Consider the following 22,540-nt stretch of genomic DNA (forward strand, 5'->3'; position numbering starts at 1 on the left):
ATCAGGGAACATTAACAACATTAATAATTAACACTGATTGGGGCACTGGGTGGCTCAGTTGGTTAAGCATCCAACGTCGGCTCAGGTCATGATTTAACATTTTGAGCCCCACATGCAGGTCTGTGCTAACAGCTCAGAGCTTGGAGCCTGCTTTGGTTTCTGTGTCTCCCTCTCTCTCTGCCCCTCTCTCGCTCATCCTGTCTCTCTCAAAAGCAAGTAAACACTAAAAAAAAAAAAAAAGTTTTTTTAATTAACACTGATAAAACAATTGCTAACACCATTCTAAGTATTTACAAGATATGCTTTATTTAGTTACACAATAACCCAAAAAGGAAGTAATATCCATGTTTTACAGATAAGCTCTCCTGAAGCCAAGAGAACTAAGAAACTTGTCCAAATTTCTAGGGGACTATCAAATTGGGATTCAAACTTATGTCTGGAGACATCAAAGTCTGTTCTGCTCCCTCTAAAGTCCCTGTGTTCAGTGCAGTGAGCAACAGTGGCCCACAGGATGATCCCATCCTCTGCCTTGACTTCATCTTGATCCAGGAGAAAAGTACTAACAAACAACATCTCTATTGTTTTTCCCTGGGACATCTTAAAAGCAATATGGATATTAAGCCATCAAAATCTGTCTTACCTCCTTCACCTTTCTTTAATTTCTGCCAATTTATCTTCAGTTAATTTTCTATTCTGCCACCCCGGCACAGTCTAACACAGAGCAACATTTGAACATTTGTGAACTCTATTTTCAATTTGTCGCAGTATTTAAAAGGTCAGGATTTGGGGCGCCTGGGTGGTTCAGTCGGTTAAGCGTCTGACTTCGGCTCAGGTCATGAATTCACAGTCCGTGAGTTCGAGCCCCGCGTCGGGCTCTGTGCTGACAGCTCAGAGCCTGGAGCCTGTTTCGGATTCTGTGTCTCCCTCTCTCTCTGACCCTCCCCTGTTCATGCTCTGTCTCTGTCTCAAAAGTAAATAAATGTTAAAAAAAAAAAATTAAAAAAAAATAATAAAAGGTCAGGATTTGTAGCCACCCCCCCCCCTTAAAAACCTTTGGCAACTTGCCATTTTCTAGAAAAAAATTAGTTCTATATTTCTTCACATGGAGACTGTATGACTTAGCTGGAGTGAATTTGGAGAGCTCTGAGTCTAAAAGCTAACAGAAGAATGATAAGGATAAAAACAAGGATGCTCAGGGTGCCTGGGTAACTAACTAGGTTAAATGTTTGACTTCAGCTCAGGTCATGATCTCACAGTTTGTGAGTTTGCGCCCCACATTGGAGTCTGTGGTTACAGCTCAGAGCCTGGAGCCTGCTTCAGGTTCTGTGTCTCCCTCTCACTCTGCCCCTCCTCTGCTCACGCTCTGACTCTCTCTCTCAAAAATAAATGAACGTTAAAAAAATGCCCTAAAAATAAAATAAGGGATACTGCAAGGTTACTTTTCTTTTACAATTTTTCAGAAGAGACTCTGAGCCTCTGAAAAATCAGTAGTCTGTGATACTGTGTAGACTGCTGATACATGAGGTATCTTCAGAAAAGTATACTTCAGCCTGCAATATTCAACAATCCCACTGTGGTATGTGTGGCAGACTGAAGTAATAATCCCAATTCTTCATTTCCAGGTATTAAACATTCACACCCCTGCCATAGCCTCATAGTCACTAGTAGACTGGACTTCTCTCCTTGATGTCAGATATGACTGCTGTGGCACAAGCAGATGCTTAAAATGGGTTCCTACAGTTGGGCATGCCCGCTACAGTTCCAGCCTTTTGCTTAAGATATTCAATGATCTAAGGAGGATGAAAGGTCTGTGGAGTCAATGTAGTCCCAACCCACAACTTGGAGCCAAATCCAGACTACACAAAATAGACTCCGGTGTGAAATTTCCTCCTGGACTTCAAGAGATGACATAGTGTAATAAATAAGAATCAGGGTTAGGATAGAGAAATAGATCCTTAGCAGTAGGCGTCTGTACTAGCTCAGTGACACAATTCCCCGATTCAATCCTGTAACCTAGTAGAATTAGAAACCACTGTAGATCATGTACCTTGGCTTTATTTTAGAAGAGTCAAACTGAAAATGTTAATGGTATGACTATCAAAGGCTTACTGACTTTTCACAGCTGTGTTCCTTTGGTTCATGCTATTTATTCTTCCTGCAGGGTCTTCTTTGCCTAATGGAACCTTATTTATCCTATAGGAGTTAGTTTGGATGTTGTTTCCTCCATAAAATGCTCCCAAATCCACCCAATTCAAGTTAATTACTTCTGCTTCTGAGACTTCTTACTAGTCGTCTGTATTCCTATTATTGCAGTGCTACTCAAAAATGTGGCAATCTGCAAAGTCTTGGATATCAGTCTGTAGATAGATATAAAGAAACTGAAAGTAGGCTATGAGGAATTATTAGCAATTTGACAGAAATTTTATGTCAGATGCCCCTAATAATGTAAAAAAATTTTTTTAAATGCTTATTTATTTTTGAGAGAGAAAGAGTGCAAGCAGGGGAGAGGCGGAAAGAGAGGGAGACACAGAATCCAAAGTAGGCTCCAGGCTAGGAGCTTTCAGCAGAGAGCCCGACATGAGGTTCGAACCCACAAACCATGAGATCATGACCTGAGCCAAAGTCAGATGCTTAACCAACTGAGCCACCCAGGTGCCCCTCCCCTTAATAATTTCTTAATTGGCCTTGTATTTGCCTTTTTTTTTCTTTTAGTAATTCATTTTTATGGTGTTTTCTTAAAAGTATTGGTCCATGGGGCACATAGGTGGCTCAGCTGGTTAAGCATTCGACTCTTGATTTCATGGGTTTGTGAGATGGATCCCTGTGTAGGGCTCAGCACTGACAGCAGAGCCTACTTGGGATTCTCTCCCTCTCTCTCTCTGCCCCTCTCCAGCTCATGCTTGCATGCTCTCTCTCTCTCAAAATAAATAAACATTTAAATAATATTGGCCCATGACAGATTCTACAGTGACAGCTATTTTGAGCAACACTGTGTTACAGCACTTCTTTCCTTCTATCCAGTGTTGTAGTTAACTTACATATCTGTCTTACATATCAGTTTAGTTTGCCTGCCTGCCTTGTTTTATCTACCAAAGCTGCTATCACCATGTTTTGTGGAATATAAAACTCAACAGGTGATATTGATAGAAATGGAATTTACTTTTTGTAATCTTACATTTAAATTGCCCTTTTAATATTCTCTATGAAAAACAAAGGGTAACTTTGTTTTGTTTAACTCCCAATTATTTTTATTGTAGGCCACTACCCCATGAAGGAAGAAACATTCTTTACCTTTACTTTGTGACTCATTCTATCAACACTTTCAGATATTATACTCAGAGAAACAAAAATCCACCTAACATATGCATGATCATTTTGCAATGAAACATGATATCACTTTATCTTCAGTCAAGGGAAGGGCAAATTCACTGTAGCTACACACTTACTAATGGAGTCAGCGCCAAGGCATGTGTGCTGAGCTTTCAGCCTCTTTTTTTGCAAGGCTCACTGTTTAGATAAGAAACTATGCAAACGACAACCTGAAACCTCTTTTACAGTTTTGCATGGTGGTCAGAATGTCACAATAATAAGCACAGCTGAATCACTTGTAATCTGAGGACGATCCAGTATTTCAGAGATTTAACATATTCGTATAGCAGTAGTCTTGCTGTCATTTGGCAGATGAGATCTCAGCGGTCCTCGCTGCCTGGCTTTTCATACAGCTCCCCCTTCAAGCCTGGCCCAAACCCAAGCAGTCCTGCATTCTTGCAGAATACCTAAGGACCAGACAAATTGGAAATCTTAAACTATGCTCTTCTCCTTTTTAAAATATGACCAGAAAGAAAGTCACAATACCTGGAACCAACCAATTTTTATACCTATGTACTCAGTGTGATAGGAACAAAGAACCTTCCATAGCATGTTCCCCAAATATATTGCATGGGTTTCTTGTGGTTCTTTTTTCAATCACCTTCTGTTCTTTCCTAATATTTTTGTCAGAGGCAATGAGTAGTGATTATAGTGGTTGATGAGAAGGAAGAAAGAGAAAAGCAATTAAGTCATTTTTGGGTCACAGCATGAACTTGCATTAGGAAATTATAATCATGCATACTCTTATCTCCCCAATTCCCTATTATTTAAGTAGCAAGTTGAGTAGATTGGGCACTTAAGAAAAAACAGGTGAAATAACTCTAAATATGACTACAGCTCTTTTACAGGAAAGTCAAAGACTAGAGCTGGATAACTGAAAAGCATAACCTTTACATTTAATCCCCTAATAACAATGCTCAAGGCCAATTTTAATACATGATATTTACTCAAAGAGCAGAGGTGAACTTATCAGTTCACCTTAAATCTTGAAAATGTATGAGGTTTTGAAACCTGTTTTCAATTGGTTAGTTTTTTCTGTTTTCGTCTCCTTGAAAAAGTTGATTTCATAATTCACGATTTATATAATGTTCTCTCAATGTCACCACCCTGTAAAGAGCAAAATAATTTCCTACCATATATTAATGATCTAACGAGAGAGTTTTAAAAAAATCATAGTTTCATGGCAGTAGTTACCAAACAAAGACACAACCAGAAAACAGAACCCAGGAATGACTCTTGTAGGGCATTTGTAACCAGGAAGAACTTAGTTTGTGTAACTTCATAGGCATAAAATTATAACTAATTATAGCATTGTCCATTCATGAGCTTTTTCACATTCTAACACATAAGAGCTGCTTTCTCATTTATTTTCCATTTGCCAATAAGATAAATAAAGAAGAATTCCTAATTACAAAGTTTACAAGACCAGGAACCGATACTAAGAATTACCACTAAAACTGCACATTCTCTATGTCAGAAATCTAGTTTACTGCTGACCTGTAAGGAGTTCACTAAGGGGTATAATCCCAGTTGTGCTTTTTATCATTTATTTTGTCATTTACTTTGCTCTATAATTCCTTTTAGCAGTGTAAATTCTATGATACAAGATACCGTATCTTTTCTGTTCATGCTACACCCACAGAGTCTAGAGCAGTGCTTGACACATAAAATACTAATAATTTTGAAATAAATCATCTTATTTTAGGAGAGAGAACTTTTAAAGACAATAAAAAATCCATTATTTTTCACTTACCTGTAATTAAATACCAAGGAAAGTGATATATCACATCTAGAATTATTTGATCTATGGTAAAGGAGCAGTTTATTACGCATTTGAAGCTTCCTATTACACATTTAAATTAATCAAACTTAATGTATTCAAATATCTCACAAATATTAAAAAGGCAAATTAAGTAAAAACAAGTTGAAAAATAGCTAAGATTTAAAAAAAATTGTTTAATGTATAGGTTTCCTCATGGAATTCACAGAACTACCTAAACATTATACACTGTACTATTTTATTAAGATCACACATATTTATATATTCTTAGCTTGTGTGATTTTTAGGCACCATGGAACTTTGTCTACTTGGTAGGCTACTGCTAATATTTATCACAGTTAAAAAGAATCACAGTTCCCCTATTAATTTTTATAGATATGGAAACTGAGATCCAAAGTGGCCAACATCACAAAACCTAGAGTGGACCAAGATCTAACTCAGCTCAGAGTGATTTTATCAACATCACACTGATACGCAGAAGTGAGAAAGCTGATATACTATATTTCTTTCTATACCCTATAGGCCTTTACATTTACTGGGACTTACTGACCTTTTCTATTTTCTGAATACACTGTGGTAATATGATTTGAAAAAAATTTATATTCAAATTAGCATGGGGCCAAACTGTATTCCTACTTATAATTCTCAGAAAAAAAGAACATAGGAAGGAGTCCCCTTTTGCCAATTTACCATTCTCTTTCTACTAAGTAGGGCCCTCACAGTAACCCTTGTTGTTCTCTGATGGTCCATGAAGTCAATGCCATGCTCACAATGCTGGTATAATCAATCCTATAGCTCAGGGAGAGCCTCATGAAATCACTGATCATTTTGGTGTTTCCCATTGCTTCTTAAAAGATCTTCTTGAATCAAGAATGGGAAATTTAAAACAATGACGACAACAACAACAACAACATTCTTAGCTCTCTGGTCTGCTGTGCCAGTGGCCCTCTGAGCACTTTGCTACTGGGGGATAGAAAGGTTTAGCCTACCATACTATAAGTAAGGCTTTCTGTCACCTCAGGGATTCAGCAGGGAGAACGGACTCTTCTACAGCCCATCCCATGAGTGCTTCTATACAGTTCCAGATGTCACTGAAATCCCAAAGCAGAGAGCCAAACGCAGGGTTACTGTTATTCAAGGACCATATTAAGCTACTAGGAGAAGTTGGAAGAATCCTAGAGGATACAGTCCAGAATATGATTGGCACTTGTAAAATTTCTTTGTTTGTAAAAGTCTCCAAGAAGTCCCTTTTTACAATACTTTTATTTTATTTAGGCTTTGTCTTTGTCCAAAAAAGGTCTATGACAAATTACACGAAAGGGCAAACATATAACATGGATAAAGTATAAATAAAATATAGAAAACCAGTAGGGTGGTAATTTTATTGGAATAGAAACCACTTCTTCCAAATAATTCCTTTAAACAAAAATGTTGAAATGTGTTTTAGGTTATTCCTCTTTTTATATAAGGGTAATTCATTCAGCATATATTTAGCAAACAAGGCAAGTATATAAGAGGACTCAAGGGCTAGAGGGCATGATGCAGGAGCATGGGTTCTGAAGACTATAGTTCAAGATCATACTTAGGTTCATCTGAAACTGCCAGAACCTATCCACCCTGTTTCTTTATCCTTAAAATGAGGCTAAGGTCTACTTCGTAAGATTGCTTTAAACAACAAACAAAACTACACAAGTGTAAATAGAATAAGAATTCATTGCCCAAGCTTGAAATTTAGGAAAGAAGAAAATCATAATCTAGAAGAAGAAACGAATGAGTGTACTAAGAGTTACAGAGAACAAGCTTTGGGAATTCAGAAGAAAGATTTTGCATCTAGCTAGAACAAGAAGAAAGATTTTCTGGAGGATAGCATGTGGGGTGGGGGGAGAAGGGGAGTGTCTTGAAGGATGAGTAATATTTAGTATTGTAGATGAGAAAGCGAAGTCAAGGAGTAAGGTGATGGGACATGGTAACAGCCAGCAGAGATATAAATCCCCAATTCTACTTCATAGGATAGCACAAAGGAAGAAAATCAATAGAAAGCCTACTACAGTTCTATTCAAACCAATATTCAGGGCAAGTTAGAGAAAGTGACTTTTCATATCCAATTAATGTAATGAATCACACCATGGGTTAGAAGAGATAAAAGCCCAGCTGAGGACCACTTCACTTTCTTCTATACTTGTTCTGAGGGACAGAGTAACTGCCTCTAAGGCAAAGCCCTGGCAGTACCTTGCCCTCCCATTACCCCCAACTTTGCCAATGATTCTCGCAGCAAGAATGGCTTCAAGCCGAGAATCCAACTGTAGATTTGAACATCCAGGTCACCATTTACTTACCTTTTCTACTTCAATCAAGGGCCACCTATGAGAAAAGTCTCATTCTAATTCCTAATGGAAATAATCTTTGTGGTTCAGTAGTCTTGCCAACTGCCATCATGTGGTTTTACTATTTTTCTTTGGCTAATGACAGAAGCTTTTAAAACAAGTTTGGATGCTGAGAAAGGGGATTTTTAGTGACCTGTAATTGTTAAAGTGCATCTCATCTTTTTTTTAAAATAAAATTAAAGAAACAAAGAAGAGAGTCCTAGGAAAAATAGGTATGGTGTTAGGAAGGATCAAAAGACAAAGGTTAGAAAAGGAGGTGAAAGCTAAGATGTAAAATTAAAAGCCCTGCAGCAATTCCAGGCAGCATAAGGGAAATTATTGGAGTTCTCTTTCTCTCTGGTATGTTTTTAAAGGGAAAAAAGTGATTCTCATGGGAGAGTAACATAGCAAAGAAAGAGGAAAACAGCTGGCTCTGGGCCATGATTTACCATTCACCACAAAATGAGACTCTGTTTCTGCTTCTCAAAGGCCATTGTTTTTTCCAAGCAGACACGGGCTCTACTTACACGAAGTCAATTATAATGAAGAGACATAAGACATAAGGAAGAGATCTAGCTAGACAAATAACTTAGAAGCAGGGCACAGACATAAGAACGTCAAATTCTACTCTAAAATATTATTAAAACCAAAACTCTGTACAACCAAACTAGCTCTACATCCTAGCAACAGCTCGCCTGCTTCAAACAAAACAAAATATAGCAAAATCTAATTATAAAAATCCTTTGTCTTTGTGATGGTGGGACTGGTAATTAATCCAAATCTGGGCAAATGATGTGGACACCAAGTTCTTCTTTTATAAACCAAGAATCCTGTAATAGTATCATCTGCCTAAGTTTTTGTGGAATCAAGACAACCCTTTTTAATTATTTTTATACAAAATGTTAATGGGAAAAAAAGGTAACATTTTTCATATGCCTGGGGAAAATTCCTTATGAAATCAACAGTATAAGGGTTTTAGAGAGAAAAAAATACCACGTATCTTAAAACAGATGTCAAGTTTAGTTTTATTTAAGTGGTTGTGTCTTTGTTTCAACTTCCAACCTGACTTTTTTAAAAGTCTGTTCAAACTATTACTTTATTTTGTACACCCAAGCCAAAAAGAAGGGAGACTTGAAAACTAGGTGGCAAAACAGGGTGAGGAGGCTCTGCTAGTAGATCAGGGATCATCTTGTAATGTTTCCTTCCAGAATGTTAGAGAACAATTTCTAAAGGCAATGCAAGTCTCTTTTTGAGATTATGCCAAAGCTATGAATTGTATTGCTAGGATGGCCAAAATCTTTGTACTGGGAAACTTTTGTCGAATCCACAGGATATCAAGTCTGTCAAGGGTCCTACAAAGGCACAGAGAGGGTAGGGCCGGTGGTCAAATTGGACATTTTGGGGTCTTTTAATAGTTTCCAATTTATGGGTTGAGGACTCTTCCCTGAGAATCAGCAGTGATGACAAGGTAGTGAAACAAGGATTTGTTACCATTATGGCATTGTAAGAGCTTTAAATTTATAGAATCTTTTTTGCTTTGGGGTGGAGGAAGGAGAAGAGGAGGATTAGAGAAAAGGATAAGGTTCTTGGTTGAAAAGGTTGCACCACATATCAAAGGGCATTTTTTATCATAATCCACATTTTGAAACTAAGGAAATTGTTTCCAAATAATGTCTGGATGTTTTCCTTGTAAGGACACTAATTCTTAACTTTGGACTTTCTCCCTCAGAATTACTTCCTCTTTGTCCCAAATAATTTCAAAATCACTTTTAAATGTTGACTCCCCCTCCCCGTTTTAAGTACATATCCTTTTCCAGAGCACAAGGTATGGAGTTCCCATATACCTCCCTATACCTACCCCCCCAAATCCTCCTGCTGTACCAATATCCCACACCAAAGTGGTACGTTTGTTACAAACCAATGAACCTACATTGACACATCATTATCCCCCAAAGTTCAGAGTTTATATTAGGGTTCACGCTTGGTGTTGTTCATTCTATGCATTTTTACAAATATATAATGACATGTATCAACCATGGAGGTGGTGTACAGAATAGTCTCATTACCCTAAAAAGAATCCTCTGTGCATCACCTATTCAGCCCTCCCTCCCAAAAGGATGCCGGATTTTAAAAAAGTAGTTTTTGTATCAATGTTTATAAGCACAGTCAAGACCCCACCTCAAATTTTAGACATGAGTAGTTCTTACCCACTTGAAAAAATAAGCAGTGTTCATCAACAGAACGCTAACTAAGCAGCAAACAAAATGCTTTTCTAGTGGCAAGCAAGATTAACAAAAAATATTAGTGTCATTTAAAAGTGAAGAATAAGACACCAAACAGGAAGAGAATAGAATGCAGTCACATTAATAATTTACATTATGTTTTCCTGTCCTTATATTCCTTTTTGAGGGCTGGTTCTAGTCCTAAGTGATGAACTGTTTTTCTACTGCAAGTTTTCATTTTGCAACATCTTCCTAACCTAATATTTTGCATTTGCCTACATTTTCAAAAATCCATTTCTGGGAATGAAACAGAATTAATGCTCAAGTCAGGAACTTTGTTTTTAGAAGATGAAATAATGCAATATTGACAACCACAGTGGGCAAGAGAAGCAAATTCAGTTCTTCCCCTCCACCCCCCCCCCCCCCCTTCTCTCACTCTGCAGAACTTCCTTTTCTCTGGAACCAGACCTTTCACAAAGAATGTTACACTGGAATGTGACATCAGCATTCCTTCTGAGTCACAGTTTGGTGCCCACCCTTTTCTCCCAGGAGACGTGAAGCTCCCATACCAGGGAGCAGCTCAGGTAGGGCTGTGGATCATGAAGTCCCAGGGGCGGCAGAAGGGGCACGGTGGACAGCCTTGCGGAAACGTCTCCTTATGCTAAACCACTAGTGACAATCTCTCCTTAGGGGCTAGCTGCCAAAATGGAGGAACATTTTCTTTGAGAGATAAAGCACTAAGAGGGAGGCAGTGCTTTAGAAGTCAATAATGAACAAAAAAAGAAAAAAAAATCACTTGTCACGTTATCACTAGCCTCGACTAGGAAGGAAATGCATGAAATCAGCACTCACTTTTGAGAGACACGCTCCGCCAAGATGGGAGGGAAGGAGGTCTGAACTGTCAAAGTCACATCAGTGCTCCTAAACCACAAAGGCTTAATAAAGTTGAACTTCCTGAGACAGGAAGAAGTGTCATGATCTCGCCCGAACTTGCCCTGCCCTCATCCTTTTTTTTTTTGGTAGGCACAGGCGCAGCTGAAACAGACTAAAGGAAAGTTTCAAACACCTTCAACCGTTGGACTTGGTTAGACTGGAAGAAATGTCCCGCGCCCGGTCTAGCTCTCGCGCTGGACTCTCTGTCGCTCCCGGATTTCAGGAGTTAGTGGGGCTGCCAGGCACCCCCGCTGCCTGCGGGAGAGACCGGCACCTGGGCCAGCGCACAGGGGACCCGGAGCCAGCTCGCGCCGGGCAGCCCGTGCACCCCACCCGCTGCCCGCAGCCAGGGGGCGGCACCCTGCGCAGGTGAAGCGGCTGCTGCCCGCCGTCCGCGCCCCCCTACCTTCTTCACTTTGGCCTCCAGATCCATGTTTGTGTGTCAAAGGAGGTCCTCCTCCTGTCCGGGATCTCACTCGCAGGATCGCCTGGCCTCTGGCTCCGCTGCGGGTACTGGGGGAGGATCTGCAGGGACTCCAGTTACCGGAGCCGCTCCACCGGCTCCGTCAAACTTCCGCTGCCCAGTCCTCCGCAGCCTTCCTGCTGCGGGACCCGGGAACAAAGAGGCCCAGGCAGCCAATGGCAGCCGGGCACTGCCGGGCGGCCGCCAATCACCGAGCGCCGCACGCACCTTCGCAGCCAAGCTGGTCGCAGGCAAGGTGAGGGGCGGGGCCGAGTTCGGGAAACTCAGACCTGGTCTCTGTGCGTGCCCTGAGCTTCTGCAGATTCTCTCGCAAAGGAATTGGGGTCCACCCAGCCTCTAGCTGTAGATGAGGAAGACCCCTTTCCATTCTGGCAGCTTGTACCTGTGTTTGCCTGAGACCTTAGATATGTGTCCTGGGGAGTACTTATCTCACTGTTAGCTTCTTGGTTTATTTTTGGGAGCAAAGAGAAAGACAAGAGATAGTGGAGACTTTTAGGGATTTCTGTGATGGGCGTTGCACCCTAATTTCGCTACTGAGTTGTAGAGGTGACCATGTCTCAAATGCTTTTGTCCATAACCCCAAGCACTGGCAAAGAACTTCATCTCACAGCCCTGATCTATAAACAGAATTGTATGTATGTTTTCCTAGCATTCAATTGTTCAAAAACAGGGATGACGTGAATCACTTCAGAGACAGGTTGTGCCATTCCTTTGGAAGTAGAGGTTTGCCCTTTGTCCCTGCTACTGAAGTGGTGTGAGGCTGCTCATGTTCTCAGGCCTTGATGAAGTTTCATAGGCATAGCAAGCAGCACTAGAGAAGCAGAGCTATTTCTTGGCCTCATGCCAGAGTGATCACAATGAATACCATCGGATTGGTGGGTCTGGAAAGGAGCCTAGGGATTACTGAGTATAGCTTTCTAATTTTTCTGGGAACTGAGGACCACAGAGGCGTAAGGATCTGCTCAAGTTCTTAGTGTCTTGGAGGCAGAGCTAGTGCTCATGAGTCTAAGCAATGCCTCCAGCATGTTTGGCAGCATAAACACAGTATGCTAAGTAAAAGACAAGAGCCCATTTCTTTTTCAGTTTGTGGTAATGACAAAAAATTATAATGTGCAGACAAAAGGTGACCTAATCGAGCATCTATTTTTAAAAAGAAAAAATTCCCCCAAATGTAGATATCTGGGTACACATGTCTCTTCCTTTGCTCTGAAAATTTGGTATGGAAAACACCCAAAACTCATTTTAGCCAACACTCTGAAACCTTTACTTACTTGGCTATTTGTTAACATTGTTCAACAGAGCATTGATGTATAATATGTATGTTTTCCTTACCCTATTAATAAACTAAAATGGAATGACCAAAATGATTTGTGAATATTTCATTCTAACTCAGTTCAAGTAAAACTTTTCCATCCCGCTTCCCAAACCACCCTAAAATATTTGGGCCTCTACAAAGTTTACTTGGTATAAGCTCCCTGAACATGAATCTTAGCTATGACAAGGCAATTTGGTCTCTTTCTGGGAGCTTACCAGATGGAAAATGCCCAATAAAACAGTTTAAATAAGCCATCAAACAAATGTCATGACATAAGCCCATTTGGGTCCTATTTGGTGAGATTTTGGAGATGACACTAAGGAAAGATCTGAAGACTTTTTTTTTTTTTTTCTAACCATCGAATTCTGCCTTCTCTCTGTCTTTCTTCCCAACCCTCCAAGGTCATTTTGTGTTTGTATTGTTAGCAAGGATGGAAGTTGATTTCCATCTGGAATCTACTGTGCCAATATTATAGAAGATAAAATTGAAGTGGATAGGCATTAATTTAGGAGGATTATATTGTGAGTCCTTATTTAGCAATTCAAGTGTTAAGCTAGAGAAGGAGTTAGAACTGGCACTGTTTACTAGACATAATTGATGACAGAGAAATGAGTAGAGGACAGCACACATGTTTCTGGTTTGATCACCTATGTAGATGTTTCAGGAAAAGATAAAATGTAGGATGAAGGGCAGGATTTTGTTTAGTTGTACTTTCCTTTGGGGATGGTGGAGCTAAGTTCCATTCTGAATATATTGTGTTTGAGGTTGGGATATTGAAGTGAAGTATCCAAAGAGAAATCTTGGAGATAAGAGCTGGACTGAAATGGTGATTTAGAACTCAGCATCCTACGCAGTTAAATGATCTGAAAGCCATGGATAGAGTAAGATCAGCATAGGAGATTGCAAAATAAAAGACAGTATCAACGAATACAATTGAGCAAAGCTGAGCAAGGAATCGTAGAAAGGAGATGAGAGCCAGTTAGAGTGTAAGAAGAAAAGATTTTCAAGTAGAGTTCCAGCAACCAAGATGGGAAATTCAAGAAGGAATTAGTCAACAATGTCAAATTGTAGAGAAGGGTTGAATCCCCTTTGGATTTAACAAAAAGGAAATCATTGGTAAACTTGGGAAATGCTAGCTATATCCCACTTGAAATAGGATGAGGGCCAAAATAAGGCAGTAGCAATGGTTATGGAGAATTGGAAGGAATAATCAATGATACTAAGGAGGTTGAAAATATTGGAATTGATTGGTTTGAAAAGAGGGAAGATAAGAATTCCAGAATGACTCTTAGGAATGTATTTTAGGTGAATGGTATGGTAGATATAACTCACTCCATAAGGTAAGAAACAGAAGAGAAGGAAGATTGAGAAAGATAATGGGTTTAGTTTTGAATGTGTTGATTTTTTGAGGGCAGTTGGATTGAGTCTGGTGGTCCAAAGAAAGATGTGGGCTACAGATCCAGATGGCTGATCATAAATACACAGGTACATGCACATACACATACACATATACATATATGCCTATAAATAAGCACACACAGTAAACATTCTAGAAACACTAGGGAAAGGAAAGTTTTCTACATAAGTGAGGTAAAATTTCTAGATACAGTTGATTATACCTATCTCCTCATTTATTAATGTCCCAGAAGTCCTCTTTAGAAATGTTAATCGTCTATTAACATGTGTTAGAGGAACTCCTGTGCTCCTGAGATACCTATTATTGCTCATTAGCAGCTTGTACAGGATTACACATTGTTCTGTAGGGATATACCAACATCTCTCAGAACAAACTATTCCCTGTAGAATTTTTTTTACATTGACCAAACATTGGGCATTGGTTAAGTTAGTAATGGATGATCCATATGATAGATTTATTATAGGTTCTACATGATAATACTTAAGAATTTTTGTAATAATGAACAATTATTATGAGAACCAAAAAATAGGGTTATATATACACTATACTCACAACTATGCAAAAATACCTTGAACAGAAAAGGAACATGAGGAAAATCCACTAAAATGTCAGTAGTGTTTGTCTTAGATTGGTGAGTCCATGGGGATTCCTTTCTTCCTTAAAAAAAAATTCCATGATGAGCATGACATATTTCTTAATGGAAAAAACTTTATTTAAAAATACGTTATTAAAAGCATTTTAGGAAGATGGAACAGTGGAAGCATAATTTTCAATCTCTCTGAAAACCCACATTAAAAAACAAAACAAAAAACCCAACTAGTTAGCAAAACCAAAAGCCTACAGAAAACCTTTACAATAAAACTAGGTGATAAGGTATCAGCAAAATAAAGCAGTCAGGACAAACCACCAAGAGCCAGAAGACATGTATGTATAAACAGTTCTGTGGGGTGGAGGGAGGGAAGCAAGAGGGTAGTGTCTTATAGACAGAAGAATTCAAGATGTTCTCCCCCAGTTATTCATTTTAAAACATGGCAGGCCTATTAAAACACCAACTGACACAGTAAGAATGATTAGAGGGGCTGATGCAGTCTCACCCTTGTAAGATTTCAAAACTGACCCTCCAAGGCTCCCTTATAGAAAGACTCACGATAAGACACTGCATTGAGGGAAATCAAAATTGAGTGGAACAGGCAGAACAGATATAGGAAAGTAAAAGGCTAGAGGAGCACTCTCTAATATGGTAGCCAGTAACCACATGTGGTTTAATTAATTTAATTAACTAACATTAATTAAAATTTAAAATTCAGCTTCTTGGTCACACTAACTATATGTTAAATGCCCAACATCCAGAGAGGGGAACAGAATCAAGAAATCCCAAAAGCACTGCTGTATTTTTTAACACTTCGTAAAAATGAGGAAAGATGGAGCTCTCTGAATTGGGACATAATTTTCTGAACCCTGCCTCATTGTAGAAGTTTAGAAAAATTAATATCACATAAAAACAAGCAACAGTAAATTATCAAGGTCGAATTCAATACAACGTTATCATAAGAAAAAAGAGAAAATGAAGCAGAATAACTTCCCTACCAATAATGAGAGAACATCAGAAAGATGTGTCCACGAAACAGAACACAACTGTAAGCTATTATTTTAAAACAAGCTAAAAGACATTAAAAAGTTAACACATGTCGGGAAAGAGACACACAAAGGAGAATTAGAAAAACTCAGAAGAGAGGTGATTAGAACTCAGAAAGGAGTTAGAAATGAAGAAAATAATGTTACATAAAGACTAAGCAGAAAAGAATACAAAGGCAAAACTGATGATACCTAAGAAAAATAGGTAAAAAAGAAAGAAGAATTTTTATTTCTAAAAAATCAAAAGGAAATGAAGAAAAAAAGAGAAAATATTCTAGAGACAGTAACAAACTGTAATTGAGAAAACTTTCCTAAATTAAGAAATATATATTTGGAACTGGATACTGACAGATCATACTGTACCCCTGAATTAACTCAAAATAACTGACACTAAAATATTTTTGTAAAATTACTAGACTTTGAAGAATAGTGAGAAAAAATTCCTTGGGATATGTAGATTTAAAAAGCACAGGACTTACAAGGAGAAGAAAATTATATTATCATCAGAATTCTTCTATAGAAATCTAGATCAGAAGAAACAGTAACATATTAAAGATATTCCAGAAAGATTGTTGAGCCAAGGATTTTATATGAAGTGACTTTCAAGTTTAAAGGTCACAAACTTATTAACATAGAACCTAGGAAATGTAGTTCTCATGAACCCTTCCGGAGGAATCTTCACATGGCTATTTTCTGTGTGTGTGTGCGTGTGTGTGTGTGTGTGCATGTGCACCTCACTCTTCTTTCTTTTGTGAAGTCATTGGATTTAGGGCCCACCCTGATCAAATATGACTTCATGTTGACTAATTACAAATGCAAAAATCTTATTTCCAAATAAGATCACATTCTGAGGTTTCAGGTGGATATGAATTTTGGAGGCACACTATTTGACCTACTAAGGTGGGAACAAAAGCAACAGGCCACAATAAAACTCCTACTTGGAAAGCAAACAAACAAAACCTATCTGTGGCCATTGTTCCACAGCAAACACTATTCCTGCAGAAGTGGGAATACAATGATTTTAGTGTTAGCAACTTTAAGTTTACTTGCATTTCAGATACAGTGGATTATTGCTTCTGGGAGACTCTTCCTTATCCATTGTCCCCTAAGGTGAAATTCTTAAAAGGCATTGTTTAAGATATTCGTTCTGGAGAACTGTCCTACCATAAGAACACCTTTGTGGAGGATTGGAGTATTTAGGACAACATAAGGGAAGGAGTGATAGGGCCCTTTTGTCAGACTTATTTCAGGGGAACTTTAAATCAGTATTTCTCAATCATGATACCAATGACATTTGGGGCCAGATAATTCTTTGTTGAAGGGGGCTGTCCTGTGTATTGCAGAATGTTTAACACTATTCCAGGTCTTGACCTACTAGATGCTAGTACCACCCTGCCCCAGTTGTGACAACCAAAAATGTCTCCAGATATCGCCAAATGTCTTATGTGGAGCTAAATCATTCTCAGTTGAGAACCATTTCTTTCAGTGATTCCAGAAATCTATTATTTACTGTTGTACAACAAGCAACCCCAAAACTTAGTGGCTTCACACAATAAAAAACATTTATTTTGTTTACAAATCTACAGTTTGAGCAGGAAAGGCAAGGGTCCTTTGTCTCTGCTGCATATGACGTCAGCTGAGATGGCTGAATGGGGCACTGCAAGATGGCTTCACACGACTGGCGTGTTGGTGCTGGCTGTCAGCTGGGACCTCAAAGACATTTGTTGGTGGGAGGCCCCAGTTCCTCTCTACCTAGGCCTCTCTCAGCTGCTTGGATTTCTTTACAATATATTGGCTGGGTTTCAAAAACTCATGTGTGGAATCTAAAAAACAAATAAATGAATAAAGAAGCAAAAGGGAGAATCAGAACAATAAATACAGAGGGAAGGAGGATGGAGGGTGGGTAAAATGGGTGAAGGGAGTGGGAGATACAGGCTTCCAGTTATGGAGTGAATAAGTCATGGAGATAAATGTACAGCATAGGGAATGTAGTCAGTGCTATTGCAATAGTGGTGTATGATGACAGATGGTACCTACACTTGTGGTTAGCACAGCATAGTATATAAAAAAGTTGAACCACTTTGTTGTATATCTGAAAGAATGTAATGCTACGTGTCAACCATACTCAAATTAAAAAATTAAAAATAAATCAACAGCAACAAAAGCACCACCAACAACAAAAGCAAGTGTTCTAGGAGAGTGAAGTGGAATTTACAGCTTTTTAATGATCTGGCTTGCAAAGTCATACAGTATCATTTCCATCATGTTCTATTGTTTGAGATAGTTGCAAAGATCTGCCTTTAGTTTAATGGCAGGAGACATAGACCCCACCTTGATAAGAGGAGTGTCAAAATCACAATTTAAGAAGAGTACGTGGGATGGGAAATCTTGTTGCAATCTTTGGAAAATATAATCTTCTACCACCTGCCCTATTGTCACAAAAATTCACATCCCTTCCACATGCCAAATATAATTATTTCACCATCTAAGATCTTCAAGGCTCCTCAGTTCAAAGTCTAGTATCTGGTTTAGTCTAAACCAAGTCCAGGTGTGGATGATGCTCTGCAGGTGTGGTTAAATGATTATAGTTCTTTGAATACTATTCTTGTTCTGAAAGACTCTGGACTAAAGAAACAAGTTATCTGTCTCTCACACATACGCAATATATAGTTGGGCAGTCCTAGAATATCTGCTATAGACAATTCTTTTAAAAAATGGTTAAAACAGAAAGCACATAAACAGGCCCTGTTCCATAGCAATTCTGAAATTCAGCTAGTCATGTGTTGTTACTTTCTTGATTAGGACTCATTTCTACTTGTTATTCTTCGCAGATCTTGGCTCCAACTTCTGAGATCTTGGTCCTGCTCACTGAATCATTCTTCCTTTTCCATTAAAACTAATTCATGTTTGCTTCTGTGTCATTTTCACAACCTGCTCCCTACATGCAAAAGTTGGAAGTCCAAAGCTCTCTTTGCATTTTGTACTCACACTGTCCCTTTCAGCCCAGGCTTTTATAACTTGGAAACCAAGGGTTTAGGGATTCTATCCTAGCATCCAGTTAGAGTCAGTCTTATTTTTGGAATGTGCAGGGCTTGAACAACTCAGGTCTGCTGGATTATCCCTCTACTCAGCACAAGGCTAGTTCAGAGAGATGTCATGCATTTCCACTTTGTTCTTTGCCATCTTAGAATTCAGCTATCATGCTGTGCAGAAGTTCAAACTGGCCCTGAAGAAAAAAACACATGGACAGCACATACATAGATATTTTTAATGATAGTTCTGCTCAAAGCTATCATCAACCAAACACACTGAAGCATTTCCAGAGGGTTTTGACCCCAAGCCATTTTGTAACTCCCAACCTTCAATGCTTCCAGCTAAAGCCCAGGTATCATGGAACAAGAGTCTCCCATTATTATCTTTCCAAATTCCTGGCCCACACAATTTCTAAACCTACTAAAATGACAGTTTTATGCCAATAGCTGTGGGGTGGTGTGTTATTAAACAACAAATACTACATCTGCTTTTGAGTAGGGTGCTGCTAAAAAATCAATAACAACAACAAACAATAAAAACCCAAACTATGTGGCGTTGGCTTTGGGCAGAAATGAGAAGAAATTCAAAGGGACTTGAGGATACTACTTGAAAATCTAATGGGCTTCTAGGAGACAGTAGAAATTAAAGGACTTTAAGAAGGCCATCAGCAAGGGCTTAAAGAAAAGTTTGCAAATCTTACTAGAAGCTGGAGAAGAGGGAGAAATTGTTAAGTAGTAATAGACAATTTGCCAAAACTGTTGTCTGAAGTAATGCATAAAATAGAAAATACCTAGAACTTGGTGACTGCAGAATGATGAAAGTGCCAGCTGGCTTCTTTTTACTGCCTATGGTAAAATATGAGAGGGGAGATGAACTAAAGAGACATTGTTGCTTTAAAAAGGACTGGTACTTCCTAGGTTAAAAAGTAAAACTGTTTCTTGTATCCAGCATTTCCATATGGCAAATGATTTTTAAATTGAGAATTAAGAGAAGACTTCTAGAAAAAAGATCAAATCCACAATGGTGTGTAGGAACCTTTGTTAAGACCTGGCAGAGTGATTCATATATAACCTTTTACAGAAGAAGGCCCCCTAAGGATCTTAAGATTATGCTTCATAAATCTTCTGTTCCATTATGTGTGGAGCTTCTGCTGGAAGACCTGAAAACCTCGGGGTGACTCAATGGTTGGGAGCTACAATCATCTGAAGTTACCTTCATCTGTCTGGCTGGTGATGGCCATTGACCAGGACTATCAGCAGGAGCATCTACAAATGGGTTCTCCATGTATTCTTTCAGCATAGGTTAGTTTGAAAGGCTTCACATATGGAATCTGGGTTCCAAGAATAAATATCCCAAGAGGACAGGGCGGAAGTGAATAGCATTTTCTGGACTAGCCTCATAAGTCTCATGTCATAACTATGATTAAATTCTGTTGGTTAAGGTAGTCACAAAGGTCCACTCAGGATCAAGGGGACATAGACCTCACTATGCAATAAGAAGAATACCAATATCACATAGTAAGAATGTAGCATGGAAGATACTTTTGTGGCCATCTTTGGAAAATACAATCTGCTATATTTGTCATGTAAAATCTTTGTATCTCTAGCCTATCGGCACAGATTTTAATCCTTAGCAACCAGTTTGAGTCTTTACCCACTCTATCCTCAATTTAATTGCCCTTTCTGGGCCACTGTCTTAGAATAGCCAGAGATAGTAAAACCTTCACCCTGTCGCTGGGCTGATTCCAGGTTACTGTATTTTGAAATAAACATTTTGGGGGCACCTGGGTGGCACAGTTGGTTAAACATCTAACTCTTGATCTTGGCTCAGGTCATGATCTCATGGTTTGTGGCTTCGAGGCCTGCATTGGGCTCTGCGCTGATGGTGTGGAACCTAGTTGGGATTCTGTCTCTCCTTCTCTCTGCCCCTCACCCATTTGTTCCCTCTCTTTCTCCCTCTGTCTCTCCCTCTCTCTCAAAATAAATACATAAACTTAAAAACATTAAAAAAAGAAAAAGAAATGAGCAGGCAGTCAGGCAGGGAGTACACAGCAGATCATTTGGTGAATCGTGGGAGATTAAACCTCCCCTTTTCTCTGACTCCTCTAAAAGCATCACTCCAAGCCAACAAACTATTTAGTAAAAGACAAAATGTTCGGTCTTCATAATCCGCAAAACATGATTTTTTGACCTTCTAGTACATTAGATTTCTGGCCACTGGTGGAAAGGGCTTCTCTTAACAAAACTGTTGCTTGATCCCAGTGGACCTTTTTCCTGTCAGATGAACCAGCTTGAATCTTAGCTTGTTTCTGTCTTGTAACTTATTGGAGGCTGTAAGAAGTCACCAACACCCTCCAATACCCTGACATTTGCTATGAAATCCTCCTAAGTAACAGCTTTGGTGTACATGGCCTGTGTCCTAACAGAAAACTGGAAAGAAGAATTTAACCAAATCTCTCTTTTTTAAAAGTTTATTTAAAGTTTGAGAGAGAGAGAGAGAGAGAGAGAGAGAGAGAGAGAAAGCAGGGAAAGGGCAGAGAGAGAGGGAGAGAGAATCCCAAGCAGGTTCCTCACTGTCAGGGCAGAGCACAAAGTCAGGGATCATGACATGAGCTGAAATCAAGAGTTGAATGCTTAGCAGATTGAGCCACCCAGGCGCCCCTAACTAAGTCTCTTAATATCATTTTCAAAGGATTGCTATCTCATCATAGCATCCCTTGTCCAGCAGAATCACATTTTAAGGTTTTCCTTTGCAATACCACACTTTTGGATAGTAGCTTCTCAGTGTCTTGTCATTTTCTGGTTGCATATGACAGAGACACAATCTGACTAGTTTAAGCCAATTGGGTTTATTGACTTTATTAGAATTCTCCTCTCTCTCTCTCTCTCTCCTCTCTCCCTGTCTCTCTCGGTCTCTTCCCTTCCACATTCTCCCCACTCTCTCTTTCTCTTCTCTCTCTTTCTTTTTCTCAAGACTTCAGATTCATTCTCTCGGACCACTTTCTCCATGTCATGGAGGACATGGCTACAGACAGTTCCAGGTCACATCTTTCATAACCAAATAAAAGCAGGTTCTTCTTTACAAATTCAAGTTTGGAAAACCCTGGAGTGATCTGTGATCAATCGAGTTTTCTCTTTTTATTAAAATGAGGAGTCATAGGTATCATTATTTCTGTTCTTTATAATATAAACTGAATACCAACACAAAAACACTCATTTTCATAGTCTAGGAACAAAACTTTTGTTGTTATTTTGATTGAGAAAACTTCATAATAATGCAAGAAATATAGTAAGATTTATTTTCAACCTAAATCTAGATCACTGAATAATCCTTTTTGAATTGCTGGATGAATTTAGAAATGACGTAAATAGTAGAAAGGAAAGATACAGTCTGTTTTTCCCACAAGTCACTGTGAAATGTTAACAATAATGGTAAGTATGCTCTAACTACTTTCCTAGGCAAACAAGGAAAATGTGATGTAAAAAACAGCATTGTAAAATAAAAGTATGAGACTTTATAGCATTGCAGTTTATTGAGGTAATTGGCTAGGAATCTCTGTGTGTCTTGGGATGGAGAATTTCACATCATTTTTAAAACAAATATTTCCTTATGGGCAAATGCAGGGAGTGCTGAGTGATATTTTTGGAATGATTGTCATTGCAGCCTGCTCCCTGGGTAGAATGATACCTTTTAGGAATAAGCAATTAGGACTTTTTTGGGGTTGCTCATTAATCAAAACAGCTATAGAAACATTCTGTGGACAAAGAATCATGAGCACTGCCACAGATTGAATGTTTGTGTCCCCCTAAAACTCATATGTGGATACCTAATCTCAGTGTGATGGTATTAGAGGGTGGGCCTTTGGGAGGTGATTAGGTCATGAGGGCAGAGCTCTCATGAATGGGATTAATGTCCTTAAAAAAGAGAGCCCAAAGAGCTCCTTTGCTGCTTCCACCATGTGAGGACACAGAGGAAAAACTATTAACTAC

General features: G+C 38.9%; 1 protein-coding gene across 2 annotated transcripts in view; it reads right to left on the reverse strand.

Moving 5' to 3' along the window:
* The window catches only part of TES (testin LIM domain protein), a 46,522-nt gene extending 35,253 nt beyond the window's left edge, over nucleotides 1-11,269 (reverse strand). The window contains exons 1-2 of one of the 2 annotated variants that reach the window (XM_053218180.1): nucleotides 11,074-11,208; nucleotides 10,587-10,779 (exon numbers count right to left, since the gene is read on the reverse strand). Coding sequence is in view for 1 of the 2 variants with exons in the window: in XM_027075317.2 (XP_026931118.1) it covers nucleotides 11,074-11,100 (27 nt within the window). In the remaining variant the exon portion in view is untranslated. Of the gene's footprint in view, nucleotides 1-10,586; nucleotides 10,780-11,073 lie in introns of both variants that reach the window. The other variant, XM_027075317.2, reaches the window with a different exon arrangement.
* Between the last annotated feature and the right edge of the window lie 11,271 nt (nucleotides 11,270-22,540).

The sequence above is a fragment of the Acinonyx jubatus genome, chromosome A2 (assembly GCF_027475565.1).
Source record: "Acinonyx jubatus isolate Ajub_Pintada_27869175 chromosome A2, VMU_Ajub_asm_v1.0, whole genome shotgun sequence".
In the NCBI taxonomy this organism is placed as follows: domain Eukaryota; kingdom Metazoa; phylum Chordata; class Mammalia; order Carnivora; family Felidae; genus Acinonyx; species Acinonyx jubatus.